The sequence below is a fragment of the Apis dorsata genome, unplaced genomic scaffold (assembly GCF_000469605.1).
Source record: "Apis dorsata unplaced genomic scaffold, Apis dorsata 1.3 scaffold_34, whole genome shotgun sequence".
NCBI lineage: Eukaryota > Metazoa > Arthropoda > Insecta > Hymenoptera > Apidae > Apis > Apis dorsata.
The window spans coordinates 490,744-504,255 of NW_006263336.1; the positions used below are offsets into that span (position 1 = coordinate 490,744).

At 20.4% G+C, this 13,512-nt stretch overlaps 5 protein-coding genes across 6 annotated transcripts in view; 3 read left to right on the plus strand and 2 right to left on the minus strand.

The window, feature by feature from the left end:
- Window position 1: 1 nt before the first annotated feature.
- Window positions 2-2,050, minus strand: LOC102675801 (cyclin-Q). Its single transcript, XM_006608347.1, has 6 exons — window positions 1,639-2,050; window positions 1,212-1,345; window positions 1,027-1,124; window positions 722-940; window positions 386-616; window positions 2-302 (listed from the first exon to the last, which is right to left on the minus strand). Exons 1-6 carry the CDS (start codon window positions 1,674-1,676, stop codon window positions 207-209), a joined length of 816 nt encoding a protein of 271 aa, XP_006608410.1. The 5' UTR covers window positions 1,677-2,050; the 3' UTR covers window positions 2-206.
- A 554-nt stretch (window positions 2,051-2,604) lies between these two features.
- Window positions 2,605-4,299, plus strand: LOC102675672 (alpha-methylacyl-CoA racemase). Its single transcript, XM_006608346.2, has 5 exons — window positions 2,605-2,797; window positions 2,873-3,014; window positions 3,084-3,227; window positions 3,336-3,576; window positions 3,664-4,299. Exons 1-5 carry the CDS (start codon window positions 2,690-2,692, stop codon window positions 4,169-4,171), a joined length of 1,143 nt encoding a protein of 380 aa, XP_006608409.1. The 5' UTR covers window positions 2,605-2,689; the 3' UTR covers window positions 4,172-4,299.
- A 1,216-nt stretch (window positions 4,300-5,515) lies between these two features.
- LOC102675531 (serine/threonine-protein phosphatase 2A activator-like) lies at window positions 5,516-7,634 on the minus strand. The gene is made up of 9 exons (XM_006608345.2): window positions 7,514-7,634; window positions 7,353-7,428; window positions 7,206-7,291; window positions 6,907-7,110; window positions 6,629-6,846; window positions 6,419-6,543; window positions 6,239-6,339; window positions 6,056-6,163; window positions 5,516-5,955 (listed from the first exon to the last, which is right to left on the minus strand). Exons 2-9 carry the CDS (start codon window positions 7,378-7,380, stop codon window positions 5,824-5,826), a joined length of 1,002 nt encoding a protein of 333 aa, XP_006608408.1. The 5' UTR covers window positions 7,381-7,428; window positions 7,514-7,634; the 3' UTR covers window positions 5,516-5,823.
- A 382-nt stretch (window positions 7,635-8,016) lies between these two features.
- On the plus strand, window positions 8,017-11,566 carry LOC102676492 (SWI/SNF-related matrix-associated actin-dependent regulator of chromatin subfamily A-like protein 1). 2 transcript variants are annotated; one of them, XM_006608353.2, is made up of 12 exons: window positions 8,040-8,059; window positions 8,147-8,569; window positions 8,691-8,806; window positions 8,877-8,986; window positions 9,051-9,185; window positions 9,360-9,537; window positions 9,612-9,775; window positions 9,837-10,001; window positions 10,122-10,280; window positions 10,368-10,475; window positions 10,823-10,997; window positions 11,101-11,566. In XM_006608353.2, the coding sequence occupies exons 2-12, from the start codon at window positions 8,149-8,151 to the stop codon at window positions 11,497-11,499; spliced, it is 2,130 nt and encodes a 709-aa protein (XP_006608416.1). In that variant the 5' UTR covers window positions 8,040-8,059; window positions 8,147-8,148; the 3' UTR covers window positions 11,500-11,566. The 2 variants fall into 2 exon arrangements, with proteins under 2 accessions (XP_031368111.1, XP_006608416.1); XM_031512251.1 differs by lacking the exons at window positions 10,122-10,280; window positions 10,368-10,475 and having other exon boundaries at window positions 8,017-8,059.
- A 614-nt stretch (window positions 11,567-12,180) lies between these two features.
- Window positions 12,181-13,512, plus strand: part of LOC102677826 (mitoguardin) — a 35,833-nt gene continuing 34,501 nt past the window's right edge. The window contains exons 1-3 of the mRNA XM_006608362.2: window positions 12,181-12,426; window positions 12,620-12,770; window positions 12,938-13,081. Of these exons, the coding sequence (XP_006608425.1) occupies window positions 12,334-12,426; window positions 12,620-12,770; window positions 12,938-13,081 (388 nt within the window). The 5' untranslated portion in view covers window positions 12,181-12,333. The remainder of the gene's footprint in view (window positions 12,427-12,619; window positions 12,771-12,937; window positions 13,082-13,512) is intronic.

A 13,512-nucleotide genomic window follows, 5' to 3' on the forward strand; every position in this document is an offset into this window, starting at 1 on the left:
ATTTTTTTATAATTTTTTTATATTACAAATTTTATTATTCTTTAATTTAAAAATAATATTAATGGTATAGAAAAATACAAAACACAAAATCGGAAAAATTTGTTTTAATGATCTTGATTTATATTTGTACTCTTTCAATACCAATTTTTATAAGAATGTTGGATTTATATTAATATATGATGAAATTGAAATAGTACTGAAATATTTTAATTGTCTCTAGTTTCTGGTTCTTCATCATATGCTCCCATAACTTTTTCCATTATTTCCCAAAGTTTATCTCTTGTTAAATCTTTACAGAAGACCTGAAAAAAATTACAATTTGTTTTATACTTTTAAATGATTCTTGATTTTTAAATTTAAAGTTACAAAATATTTTAATCATTACATTAAACCAAGGTTGCTGATCACATTCGTCCATTAATGGCACTACTACACCATAAATTTGTAGTGACAAATTAATACAAGCAATTGCTATTAAATTTGGTGGATAATCAAGTATAGCTGGAGAATGATGAAAATCTTGTAGAAGTGCCATACTGGTTTTTGCAACTGGATATTTAGACCACTCTTCTTCTCCAAACCATGCTTGCAAAGACCGTAAATAATGTAACATATACTAAAATTAATATTGATTAATAATAATATTTATATAATTATATTATATATGATTATATAATAATATAATATTTATATAATATATTAATGTATGATTAATATTTACTTTATGTGGATGTATTGGAGTTACTTGAAATTTAAGCATACGCATGATTAAAAGTTCTGCTTGAACTATTGCATCTCTCATACTCCAATATTGATCTCCCAATTCTAAGGGTTGTGATCCTCTATGTAATGTGCTATAAGATACATTCATTACATCTCTTATTTTTAAATTATCATCTTTCACTTTTCCAGCTAAATAAAGACATGTTGCAGCAATTAACTAAAAGACATACATGTATATATAAATGTTAATTATAAAAAGTATATATTAGATATTTTAATTAATATTATAAATATGTAATTTACATAATTATCATAACCTCCTGGAACAGCTTCTTTTATAAATCTATGATATAATGTTGCAGCTGTAGCAATAGTCAATGGATGAGCTTCTAATTTTAAACCTATAATTTTACAAAACTTAAAATTACTTTTCATAAATATAATCTTTTTGAAATACAAAATTTTTAATCATTATTTTTAAAACCTACCACATTCAAATATAAATCTTGAAATTGTGAAACTATCACTACTTTTTGTATAATCAATTGTAATACTTTTCTGCAAAGTATTCCTCTTCTCTCGTTGCATAGCTAATACATCAATAACATCTTTCATTTTGGAACTATACAAAATTTAAAAAAAAAATTTATTTTAAACAATATATTTTTATTAATTAATCTATTATAGATATATTATTAATTATAATTAAATATGAAAGATATATATAAAATTATTAAAAATACTATAAAAAACTAATTTAAGCATAAAATTTATTTAATATATTATTGAATTTTTTAAATATAAAATAAAAATGAGATAAAATATAAGAATTGCATAGAAATTACGATTTAGCATACTTTTAATTTAAATTTAAAAAAGAAATTTATTTTAAACAATTAAATTATATATAATTACCTTAAAGTTTCAGTACTTGTAGGTTCCGTAGGATTCATTTTGATGATATTTTAATTGAATTTGTTTATGAAATGAAAATGAAAACAATTTGTTTTGTTACAGGTTATAATATTTATTTACCGTACACTGCGTATCAAAATTACCAACAGACAATTATATTCCCGCAAAAATTCCTTCTTAAAGGAATATGCTATATGACTATTCTTAGTCTTATATCTCACTTTATTATGTGATGTAATCTTCACTTTCATTTGTCAACAATCTACAATATGATAATATTATTATAAATTTATTAATTAATTTTTTTCTTAATACAATAACTCTATTTATTACTTTTTTATTTTCTACATTAATAGTTGATCAATATCTGGCAATTCTGATCAATATGTACTTTTTTCCATTGGAAATTTTAATACCAATATTTGAATAATTAAATATTGTATTTTTTAATAAAATTTTAATAAAATTAAAATTCAGTGTGTATGATTAAATTTTTTTGATATATTAAAAATTGATAATTTTTTTTGTTTTTCCAATAACTTTTAACGAAGAATCTAAAAATATTAATTTTTAATTTAAAAATTCACTAGTTCAGAAATTATTCATATGTAAAATTGATTCTTTTTAAAAATATATATTACATATTGATTTCGCTCATTAGACAAATTAATATGACGTCTTAATAAAATATTAATATAAAAATATAATTAATAATTAAATTTTAACATCATTAAATAAGTTAAATACGAATAATTTTTGACCTAGTAGATTTCTAAACTTAAAATTAATATTTTTGAATTCTATTCATTAAAAACTAAAGATACAAAAAAAAATTAATAATTTTTGATGTTTTAATAAAGTTCATTGATCATAATTATTATACATATCATATACATACATTTGCTATCAAAGTTTTTTTTTTTAGTATTCTTTTTTTATTATTGAATATATTTAATATTAATGCAATTGTATGTAAATATTCTATATAATTTTCATTTTGTGTCGATTTTAAAGTATTTTGATTCTTGACTTTTATCATTTATATATAAATATGCCTTTAAAAGGTATAAAAGTATTAGAATTAGCTGGAATTGCTCCAGGTCCTTTTTGTGGAATGATATTAAATGAATTTGGTGCATCTATAATTAAAGTAGATAAGGTATTATTAATATATGATTTTTTTTCAATTGTTAATTTTAAATTTAATTTTCAAATTAATATTTGTTTTTTATAGATTGATGGATTTTATAATACCATTGATGTTCTAAGTCATGGAAAAAGATCAATTGCATTAAATTTAAAAACTTCTCAGGGTCTTGATATATTTAAAAAATTGAGCAATCAAAGTGATGTGATTATAGATCCTTATAGAGCTGGTAGTATTTTTTAACAAATATTATTATTATGTAAATATAATAAATCACAATATAATAAAATTGTTTAAGGAGTAATGGAAAAATTAAAACTTGGGCCAAAAGAACTTATGGAAACAAATAAGAGATTGATATATGCTAGATTAACAGGATTTGGTCAAAATGGACCTTATGCTAATATGGCTGGACATGATATTAACTTTTTAGGTTTATCTGGTAATTTAGTAATAACATATATATTATTATGTACTTATATATATTTAGTTATTTTATTTCAAATATTTAATATTATAAGAATTTTAAAGTATTTTTAATAATATTCAGGTTTATTATCATTATTTGGACGATACAATCAAAAACCAACACCACCAGCTAATCTAACTGATTTTACTGGTGCATTGATTTGTGTTTTTGGTATAATGCTAGCATTATTTGAACGTAATAAAAGTAACATTGGTCAGATAATTGATGCATCAATGGTAGATGGATCAGCATACATAGGTAGTTGGATGTATAGATCTCAAAATATATTTGGTTTATGGGGAAATCCCCGTGGTAAAAATATGTAAGAATTTATAAACTAAATCACTACTTATTTTATTCTCTATAGTTTTATAAAAATAGATAATTAAATAATTTTTTATAAATATAGATTAGATTCTGGAGCACATTTTTATGATACATATGAAACAAAAGATAAACAATATATATGTGTTGGAGCAATTGAATCTAAATTTTATAAGATATTTTTAGAAAAACTTGGTATTTCTTCTGATGAAATACCACAATTTGATAAATTTGAAAAAAATCGTGAAAAATTAGAAAAAATATTCAAACAAAAAACTCAAGCAGAATGGTGTGACATATTTGATGGCACAGATTCTTGTGTAACACCAGTTTTAAATTTAAAAAATGTTGCATTACATGCACATAATAAAGAAAGAAATACATTTAAGATTGAAGATGATGGTTTAGTTACTCCAAATCCTGCTCCTCGTTTATCTCGTACGCCTGGTATATCCAAAAAATATCAAAAAATTCCTGAATTAGGTGAGCATACTATAGAAATTCTTAATGAATTAAATTTTAAACATGAAGAAATTACTAATTTTATAGCAAATGGAATTGTTAATCAAAAAATAAAACGTTCTTCACTTTAAGTATGTATTTGATTTCTATTGAAATTTATATATCTTTATTAAATATAAAATTATAAAATTATATAAAGACATGCCTATACTACATATGATAGATAATCATTTATAGATGATCCAATAAATAATGAGAAAGTAAAAAGTAACATATATATTTTTTATATGATATTATCTGTGATTTATATATATAATTGTGTAACATTATTAAAAGATATATACATGTGAACTATTTATAGATAATGTCTATTAGTATAGTCAAGTCCTAATATGATTGTATGTATAAAAAATATTCTTTTGTTTTATTACTGTATAAAAATATTTTATATTTCATTATAAATATAAGTATATATTTTTTTTAAATTATTGTTTTTGTATATTATAATATATTATAATATATATATAATATATTTTGTATAAAATTATAAAAAAATTATAAAATATATAATTATATAAAATTATAAAAAAACATAGCAAATTATTGTTTTTAAATTTATTTCTCATATTTCTTTTTTGTTTAATCATGTTTACCATGATTATTGGATTTTTAAAAAATCATAAATTATTTATTTGTTTATTATTTCTGAAACATTTTTTATAATATAAACAATTGCTGCATCATCTGGTTTCATTACATAAGCAATATGATCAACATAATGTACTAACAAAAATAAATTTCGATTTTTTTTAGATATTTCATCCAATGCTCGAAAACTTAATTGATATTTAAAATTATCTAGCCTCTTTAATCTACTATAGTATCCGAATTTATATAATATTTAATTCATCTTCTATCTCTTATTCGATTTATTCCTATGATATAGATTTTATTAAATTTTATATTTTTATTCAAATTTTGATATAATTTAGCTGATTTTTTAATTATTAAAGATCTGTAATTTTTTTTGGATTGCAAATCAAGAATATTTACTAAATTGTGTTATTATATTTTATCTTTATCATTAGTAATTTCATGAAGAATTATTTAATTAAATTCATTATCTAAATTCATATAAGTTATTAGATCTTTCAGAATTTGTAAGACATAATATTTTTAAAAAATATATATATATAAATATATATCTTGGATATTTTATCTCTTATGTAAAATAAATATATATATTCTATATATGTTCTACATATTTTATATAAATATATTCCAATATTCAGTAAACAGTTTGCATGTTTATACATTATATATAAAAGAACAATATTGACAAAATTTTTTTTATAAGAGAGAATACATATTTGTAAATTATAAATTATATAACTGACACTAAGTGAAAAAATCTATTAAATATTTAATATTGAACTAATTTTCTTAACAATATGTCTGAATATCTTATGAATCACTTTATAATATATAAATTTTATTTACAATAAATAATTATTACAATGTCTGTTTATGTAATACATTGCTAATTAATTGCCAATTTTTTGCACTTTAAATTTTTCACATAAATTTTTTACATAAATTTTTTAAAATTAAAATTTATATAAAATATATTTTATTATTTAATGATAAATACCTACATAATAAAATTATTTATAATAATGTACTTGAAATTTAATTTAATTTATCAATTATATACTTGAAATGTAAAATTTTATTATAAATATCGAATGTTTGCTACAAACTACATCAACAAATATGAAGCATATTATTGAATAGGAGATGGTTGCACAGACTCATCTCGACGAGAATCCTTTTTGACAGGGGGAATAGACACAGATTTTATTGACAATAAAGAACCAAACAAAACATGTTGAATAACAGGGAATTTCGCCAGAACCTAATATTTAAAATATAAAATTTTTTAAATATTTAAAAATTATATTTAAATTTATTATTAAATTAAATTTATTATTAAAATTATTAACAATAATATTTACCTCAACTCTATACATTTTAATAAGACCGCTATTTACTTTGACCCATGTAGACACTGCACTCACATTCCATAATTGATTTGAATGTTCAGCAAATGGGCCTGTTTTTACCTAAAATAATTTCAAAATTTAAAAAAAAATTAAACTATACTATATATATGCATATATACATACATATATACAAACCTTTGAAATGAATTCAATGCAACCAAGAAACATATATTGCTTGCTATATGTTTGAACAATATCTGATTCAACAAAATGACGAGGTTCTATACGAGGATGTCCTAAAATATTTATTTTATGTATGTTTATATATACATGTTTTAAATATATTATTATAATAAAATACAAACAAAATAATACCAATTAATTGTGCACTTCCCCATATAAAAGGAACAAATTGATAGTCATCTAAACTCCATACACCATGACTACCTGCTGGTTCCATCCGATAAGTTAATTGTAATCTACGTACTAATTCCAGATATCTTTAAAAAATATAAATAATTTTGTTTTTTTAATTTCAAGAATATATAAAATATTAATTTTTAAATTAAATAAAAAATAAATTACCTGTTAAATATTTTTATAACTACTGCAACTTTATCATCTTGTGTAAAAGCACCAATTTTGAACATACAACATAAAAACATTAAAAATGCCATTTCATGTCCTGTGCCATAATCTATACGTGTTGCATTCCCAAAGCCTTCACATAAATATTGAACTATTTCTGGAACTGCTCTATGTAATTTTTGTGGCAATACTTTTTGTAATTTTGTTATTCCATTCTGAAATATTATTAATCAAAAAATTTTGAAGATTTTCATATAAAAATATATCATATTTACCTGTTGTAATCTTTCATGCCATATTCTAAATGATTTATTTCCAAAACGTTGGGGCTGTTCAGTGGGAGGTATCTGTGTTATCCAATCATCAAATTCATTAAGCATTTTAATAACATTTCCTATTGCAGGACTTTGTGAGCATTCAACATCTAAAGCTTTTCCTTGAACTGATTCATTCAAAGCCAATATAAATCCCAAATATTCCTACAAAAGCATTTTTATATTTTTTCATGTATTTGAAGATACTTAAAAATATTTTATGATTTTATGATTTAAAAAAAAGTAATAAAAATTCTTACAAAATATGCTTCGGATTTTTCCCATATTTTCATATGAGCCGGTGTTTTAATCGATTTTTGTGGAACAACAAATTCATGATCATCAGCTAAAATTTAATAAAAAATAATTATTTGAATTTATTAATTGCAATTTTGTAAAATACATACGAGATATAGGTAACTTTGACGTTGACATCGTATTTATTGTAGAACTTGACTATCATATATTGAAAATAAATTCGGACTATGAAAAAAAAGAGAGAGATATACTTAAATTATATATATATATATATAAAATATTATAAAACATTTGAATTATGTACAAATACCAGTGTTAAAAAGCTAAGTTGTTTTAAATATTAACACAATTTTATTCGGAAACATACAAATTTAACTTAAATTGTTAAAATTGTATAAGAAATATGTTTAAAAATGTTTTTAAAAAATTGATTTCTTATTATATCAAAATTTCATAAAGGAAAAATTAAAATATAAAAATATATCATTTATGAGCATTAAAATTAAATTTTAAAGATAGATCATATACTGCCTTATATACAAATTTATTACTAAAAGTAAAACCAATCATATTATGTTCAAAAGTTACTGGAAATATAACTATCAAGAAGTTACTGGAAATATAATGATTGAGAATGAAATTTTTCCCTAGATAATAAAATAGTATCATTCAAATTAAATCAAAACGTTTAAACAACAATTGTATAAAATAAGTTATTAAGTTAATTTAAATTAATAAAAATAGAAGAAAATGAAAAAGTCATATATTGTTATGAATTTTGTAAAATCATATTGACTATACAAGATTTATAAAAGAACATATACAAAGTATATACAAAGAATATATATAAAGAAAAGTATATATATATATATATATTAGATTTATAATTATAATAAAAAAATTAAAAATATAATTTAATTTTTAAATATTTTTAAAATTATAGGCATGAATTATTCTCAAGAAGAAATAGAAAAAAAACGTTTATTAGCTATACAACGTAAAAAACAAGCTCAATTAAAAAACAGTTCATTTAATTCTACAAATATAGGAAATAATATTTCTTCTAATGATAATATTTTAATTAATGAAAATAAGTTAAATAATAGTACAAAAGTTTTGGGACATGGTCAATCAAAATATATTAATTTCAAAACAAAATTTGGAAATAATTCTGATAAAAATAATGCAAAATTCAATAAACAAAAAGAACGTTTTAATCCTATATCAGCCCAAAATTTTTTTGGTCAAAAATCTTCTATTACAGGAAAATGTTATATGATAAGTGATACAAGATTTACATTAGAAATTTCATCATATTTTCCTCCACTTATTGAAACATTAAAAACAATTTCAAGCAGATCATATGGTAATATAAAATATATATTTGATATAATTTTATTAGTTAATAATTTAAGATTTAAAATAAAAAATTAATATTATATAAATAGTAATATTTATAAAATATTATTATAAAATGTATATTTTAGATATGAAAACTAAAAATTGGAGTTTTCATTTGAAAGATTATGAAGTACTAATGGAAAAAATTATTAATTTCAAATCTGATGTACAAATCATAGGATTACCAAAAATAGTTCTTCAGGTTGAAATATATATTATATAATATATATATACATATACATATAGATTTATATATTTTAAATGTTTTTTAGATATTCAGAAAAAATGATATTTCAATAAATATAATTGAAAATATTGATTTATCAGATATTGATCCTACATTATTAGAAAATATAATGCCATTTCAACGAGAAGGAATATGGTATATGATCTATGTATTTTAACAAATTTTTTAAACCAAATAATATTAAATTTGTTATTTTTAGTTATGGAATATCTAAAGGAGGTCGTTGTATGATTGCTGATGATATGGGTTTAGGAAAGACTATTCAAGCATTAGGCATTGCACATTATTTCAGGAAAAATTGGCCTCTTCTTATAATTGTACCTTCTTCAATGAGGTTTGATAATAAAAAATACTATATATAAATATATATAGTATATATACATATAATATATACATATAAAATATATATAGTATATATATATACATTATATATATATAGTATATATTATATATATATATATTATATAAATATATATATTTCATTATAATCATAATTTGTTAAATATAGGTATCAGTGGGCAGAAGCAATATATACATTTTTGCCATCTGTACCTACACATTATATTTATCAATTTGCAAATACAAAAGATATTATTGATGACAGTAAAATTGTTATTACAACATATGATCTCTTAGTACGAGCTGTGGATACATTTCAATGCAAAATTTTTGGTTTTGTTATTTTGGTATGTTATAAATATGTTATATACATATATACATATAATAACATTTTATTGAAATATAGATATTTATATATTAGGATGAATCTCATGTCTTAAAAAGTTCAAAAACTGCAAGATTTAAGGCTGCACAGTGTATAGTTTTACAAGCACGTCATGTTGTTTTGCTCTCAGGAACGCCCGTGTTATCAAGACCTATAGAATTGTATTCTCAAATAAATCTTATAATGCCAAATTTTATGGGGTAATATATTATTTCTTATATATAATTTATGCATAAATAAAAAGAAATTATATTTATATAGATATCATGAATATGGAACTCGATATTGCGCAGGAGAAAAAACTTCATTTGGATGGGATTTTACAGGATCATCAAATATGCAAGAATTGCACTTATTATTAAAACGTACTTGTATAATTCGAAGATTAAAAAATGATATTCTAAATCAATTACCAATAAAAAAAAGGTAAGAAATAATATTAATATTATAAAATTATATATAAATATATATCTTTATAATAATTATTTATATAATATATTTTATAATTATTATATAATATATAATTATTTATCAAATAAATTTTAGGGAAGTTATTTTATTAAATCCAGATCTAATAAAAGTTGGTAAAGAAATGTTAGAAATATCTAAAAAGCTAGAAAAAAAAGTTTTAAATAATTTAGAAAAACATAATACTCTTTTACAATATTATAATGAATCTAGTATTGCTAAACAAAAGGCTATATGGTAAATAATATTATTATAATAATAATATATTATTTAATAAATACCTTTTTGAATCAATAATATTTGTAAATGGTAATAATGTTTCAGTGATTATGTTTCAAAATTATTTGTAAATAAACAAAAATGCATTATATTTGCTCATCATCATAATATTCTGAATGCTATTTGTGAAGTTGTGGAATCCATGAATATAAAGTAATTATATTGATTATATTGATAATATTGTTACCTTTATACCAAAGATATGAATATGTAAATTTTCTTAAGTAAGAATATAGATAATAGAGAATATTATATTTAACTTTAATTTATAATGATTTAAAAATATTTTATATCAATATCAAATTGACATTGAAAATAAATATTGATATTTTAAATATGTTGATTTCAATGATTGTTTTTTTATTTTTAATATTTAAATTATAAACTTCCATAAATTATCAAATTGCATATTTATATCTTTAGTATAAAGGGCATGATATATACTATTACAGAAAGATAAAATTTTTATTTATTCGCAAAATTGTTTTATTATGTTTTAGATTCATTAGAATTGATGGGAAAATGAATTCTGAACGTAGAAAATATGAAATTGATAAATTTCAAAACAATGATTCTTATATTGCAGCAGTATTATCAATTACTGCAGCAAACGCCGGGATTACACTCACAGCAGCACAACTCGTAATTTTTGCAGAATTGTTTTGGAATCCTGGAGTATTTATCGCTTATATTATTTTTGAAATTATTATTATTATTATAAATTGTTAATAGTTATATAAAATTAAAAATTAAATTTATTTAAAATATTTTATTATAGATTTTATGTCAAGCAGAAGATAGAGTACATAGAATTGGTCAATATAAAAATGTTGTTATTCAATATTTAGTTGCAAAACATACAGCAGATGATTATTTATGGCCTTTAATTCAGAAAAAAATGAACGTATTGAACGAAGTTGGACTGGATCAAGATTTTTCTTTGAAAGATATTGATTATACTACACAAGGATTAAATTCGAAACAAAAAACTTTAAGTTTTTTCATTAATAATGAACAATATAAACACGAAATTGATAAAAAAATAGTACAAGATAATGAAAATGCAACAAAAAATATCATATCACAAAATCAATCTTCTACTACAGAAGAATTTAAAGAATTACTTGATATGAATGAAGAAGACTTTGACTTTTGTGATTGGGACATTATGGAATGAAAAAGAATTATTATATGAAGTGTATGAATTTGTATTTAAATAATAAAAATATTTATTTTTTAATATTTTTTTTAAAATTATTATTAAAGTTTTCGTAATAAAAAATATGTGTATTTCAGTAATTTTTCATAAAATTTTAATTTTAAATTTGTGAAATTGTGATCAATTCTAGATATATTGTAAAATCAAAAATATAATATATATTATTTTATTTTTTATATTAAAGATTATAATTCTAAATAAAGATATTAAGATTAAAATAAAAATGATAAAGTTGCGTTGAAATTGATATCTCGTATTTTGTCTGTAATATGATATCGAGTAAATATAGAAAAAGTAAATAATAAAGTAAAAAAAATAAATCATAAAAAAAGGATAAAAATAAAAATAAAATAAACAATTAAATTTATTTAAAATATTTTATTATAGATTTTATATCAAACAGAAGATAGAGTACATAAAATTGGCCATCTATAAATAATGAAATATATATAAACAAGAAAAATAAATAATGGAAAATAATGGAAGAGACAAGAAAAATTGACTACTAGCGCTATCTCTTTAATACCAAAAACATTTCATTCAAAGATAGGATAAGATAGAGTGAAATTAAGGATTAAGTGCCCTCTCTGAATGCATTTAGAAAGATATTTTTTGGAATAAAATAACATTGGCTTATGCACATCTTATATGAATATAGTAATAGGTTACTTTGAATATTTACCGCACAAACGAATGCTTTCAATGCAGTGTTTTTTCTGAAACTTGTTTGTTCGTTGATTGAAGTCGTGTGTGAATCTTAATTTGTATTTATTTATAACAAATATATTTGCAATGTCCATTTTTAACGCGCAGCAGTTTTTAGGTGCATTGTATAAACGTTATATAATTTCACTGCCATCGATAAATTTATCTAGAACTCAAAAAGCAAGTATCTCTTTTTGAGGTTAGAATAAATACATTTACATTCAATAATTTTGATATTACATAATATTTAAAAAATGATATTTCATATTCTTTTTATTATATTATTCTTCATAATAATCTGAAAAATATTTATATTATTATTTCGTAATAAAATAATTAATAATATTTTAATATCTTGTTTCTCTTTTTATAGATTTTTATTATTTGTCTTACGGGAGGATCATTACTATTAGGAGGATTAGCACAATTTTTAAAAAGACGAAGAAGACATCCTCTCCCTTCTTCAAGAAGACCTTTAAGAGAATTAAAACAAAGATATGCTGCTGCAAAAAGTTCTAATTTTGGTAATCTAAATTAAAATATATAATTATATAAAATATAAATTTATAAATAGATATTTAATAATTGTGATTAATAAGTATAAAGTATAAGTATTTTATATAATATTATTATATTAATATATATATAATATTAAAATAAAATTGCATAATATTTTTTTCTATATGTATAGATGCATTATCACAAGCATCATGGGCAAGAAAAAGTGAGGCTAGTAGCAGAAGTCATATAAGTGATCGAGTATCACTTATATCTTCTGTTCCAGGAGGTCCAGATGGTGATGTAAGACTTACTCCACAACAATATGGAGTTCTTGGTAAGTCATTTTTATATTTAGATCTTATAATATATTCTTCTAGTTATATTTTAAATATATTCTTATTATATCTTCTTATATTATATTTTTTATAATTTCTAAAAGATTTCTTAAAAATATTTAATTTTTAATATTAATATCATTCTATTATTATTAATATTTAAAAATAATATACAAAAAAATTATGAACCAATTTTTTTCTTTATATGAAAATTGGAAAGTAAAATAATATAAATAACATTTATTAGTTTTTAATTTTATTGAGATATTTTATGATATACAAGAAATAGGAGTATATATAATATTATTAAAGATAAAAATAACAGAATATAGAATATATATAATTTTTTTAACGTCCAAAATTATCCTTCACACACACACACACACACACACACACACACACACACACACACACACACACACACACACAC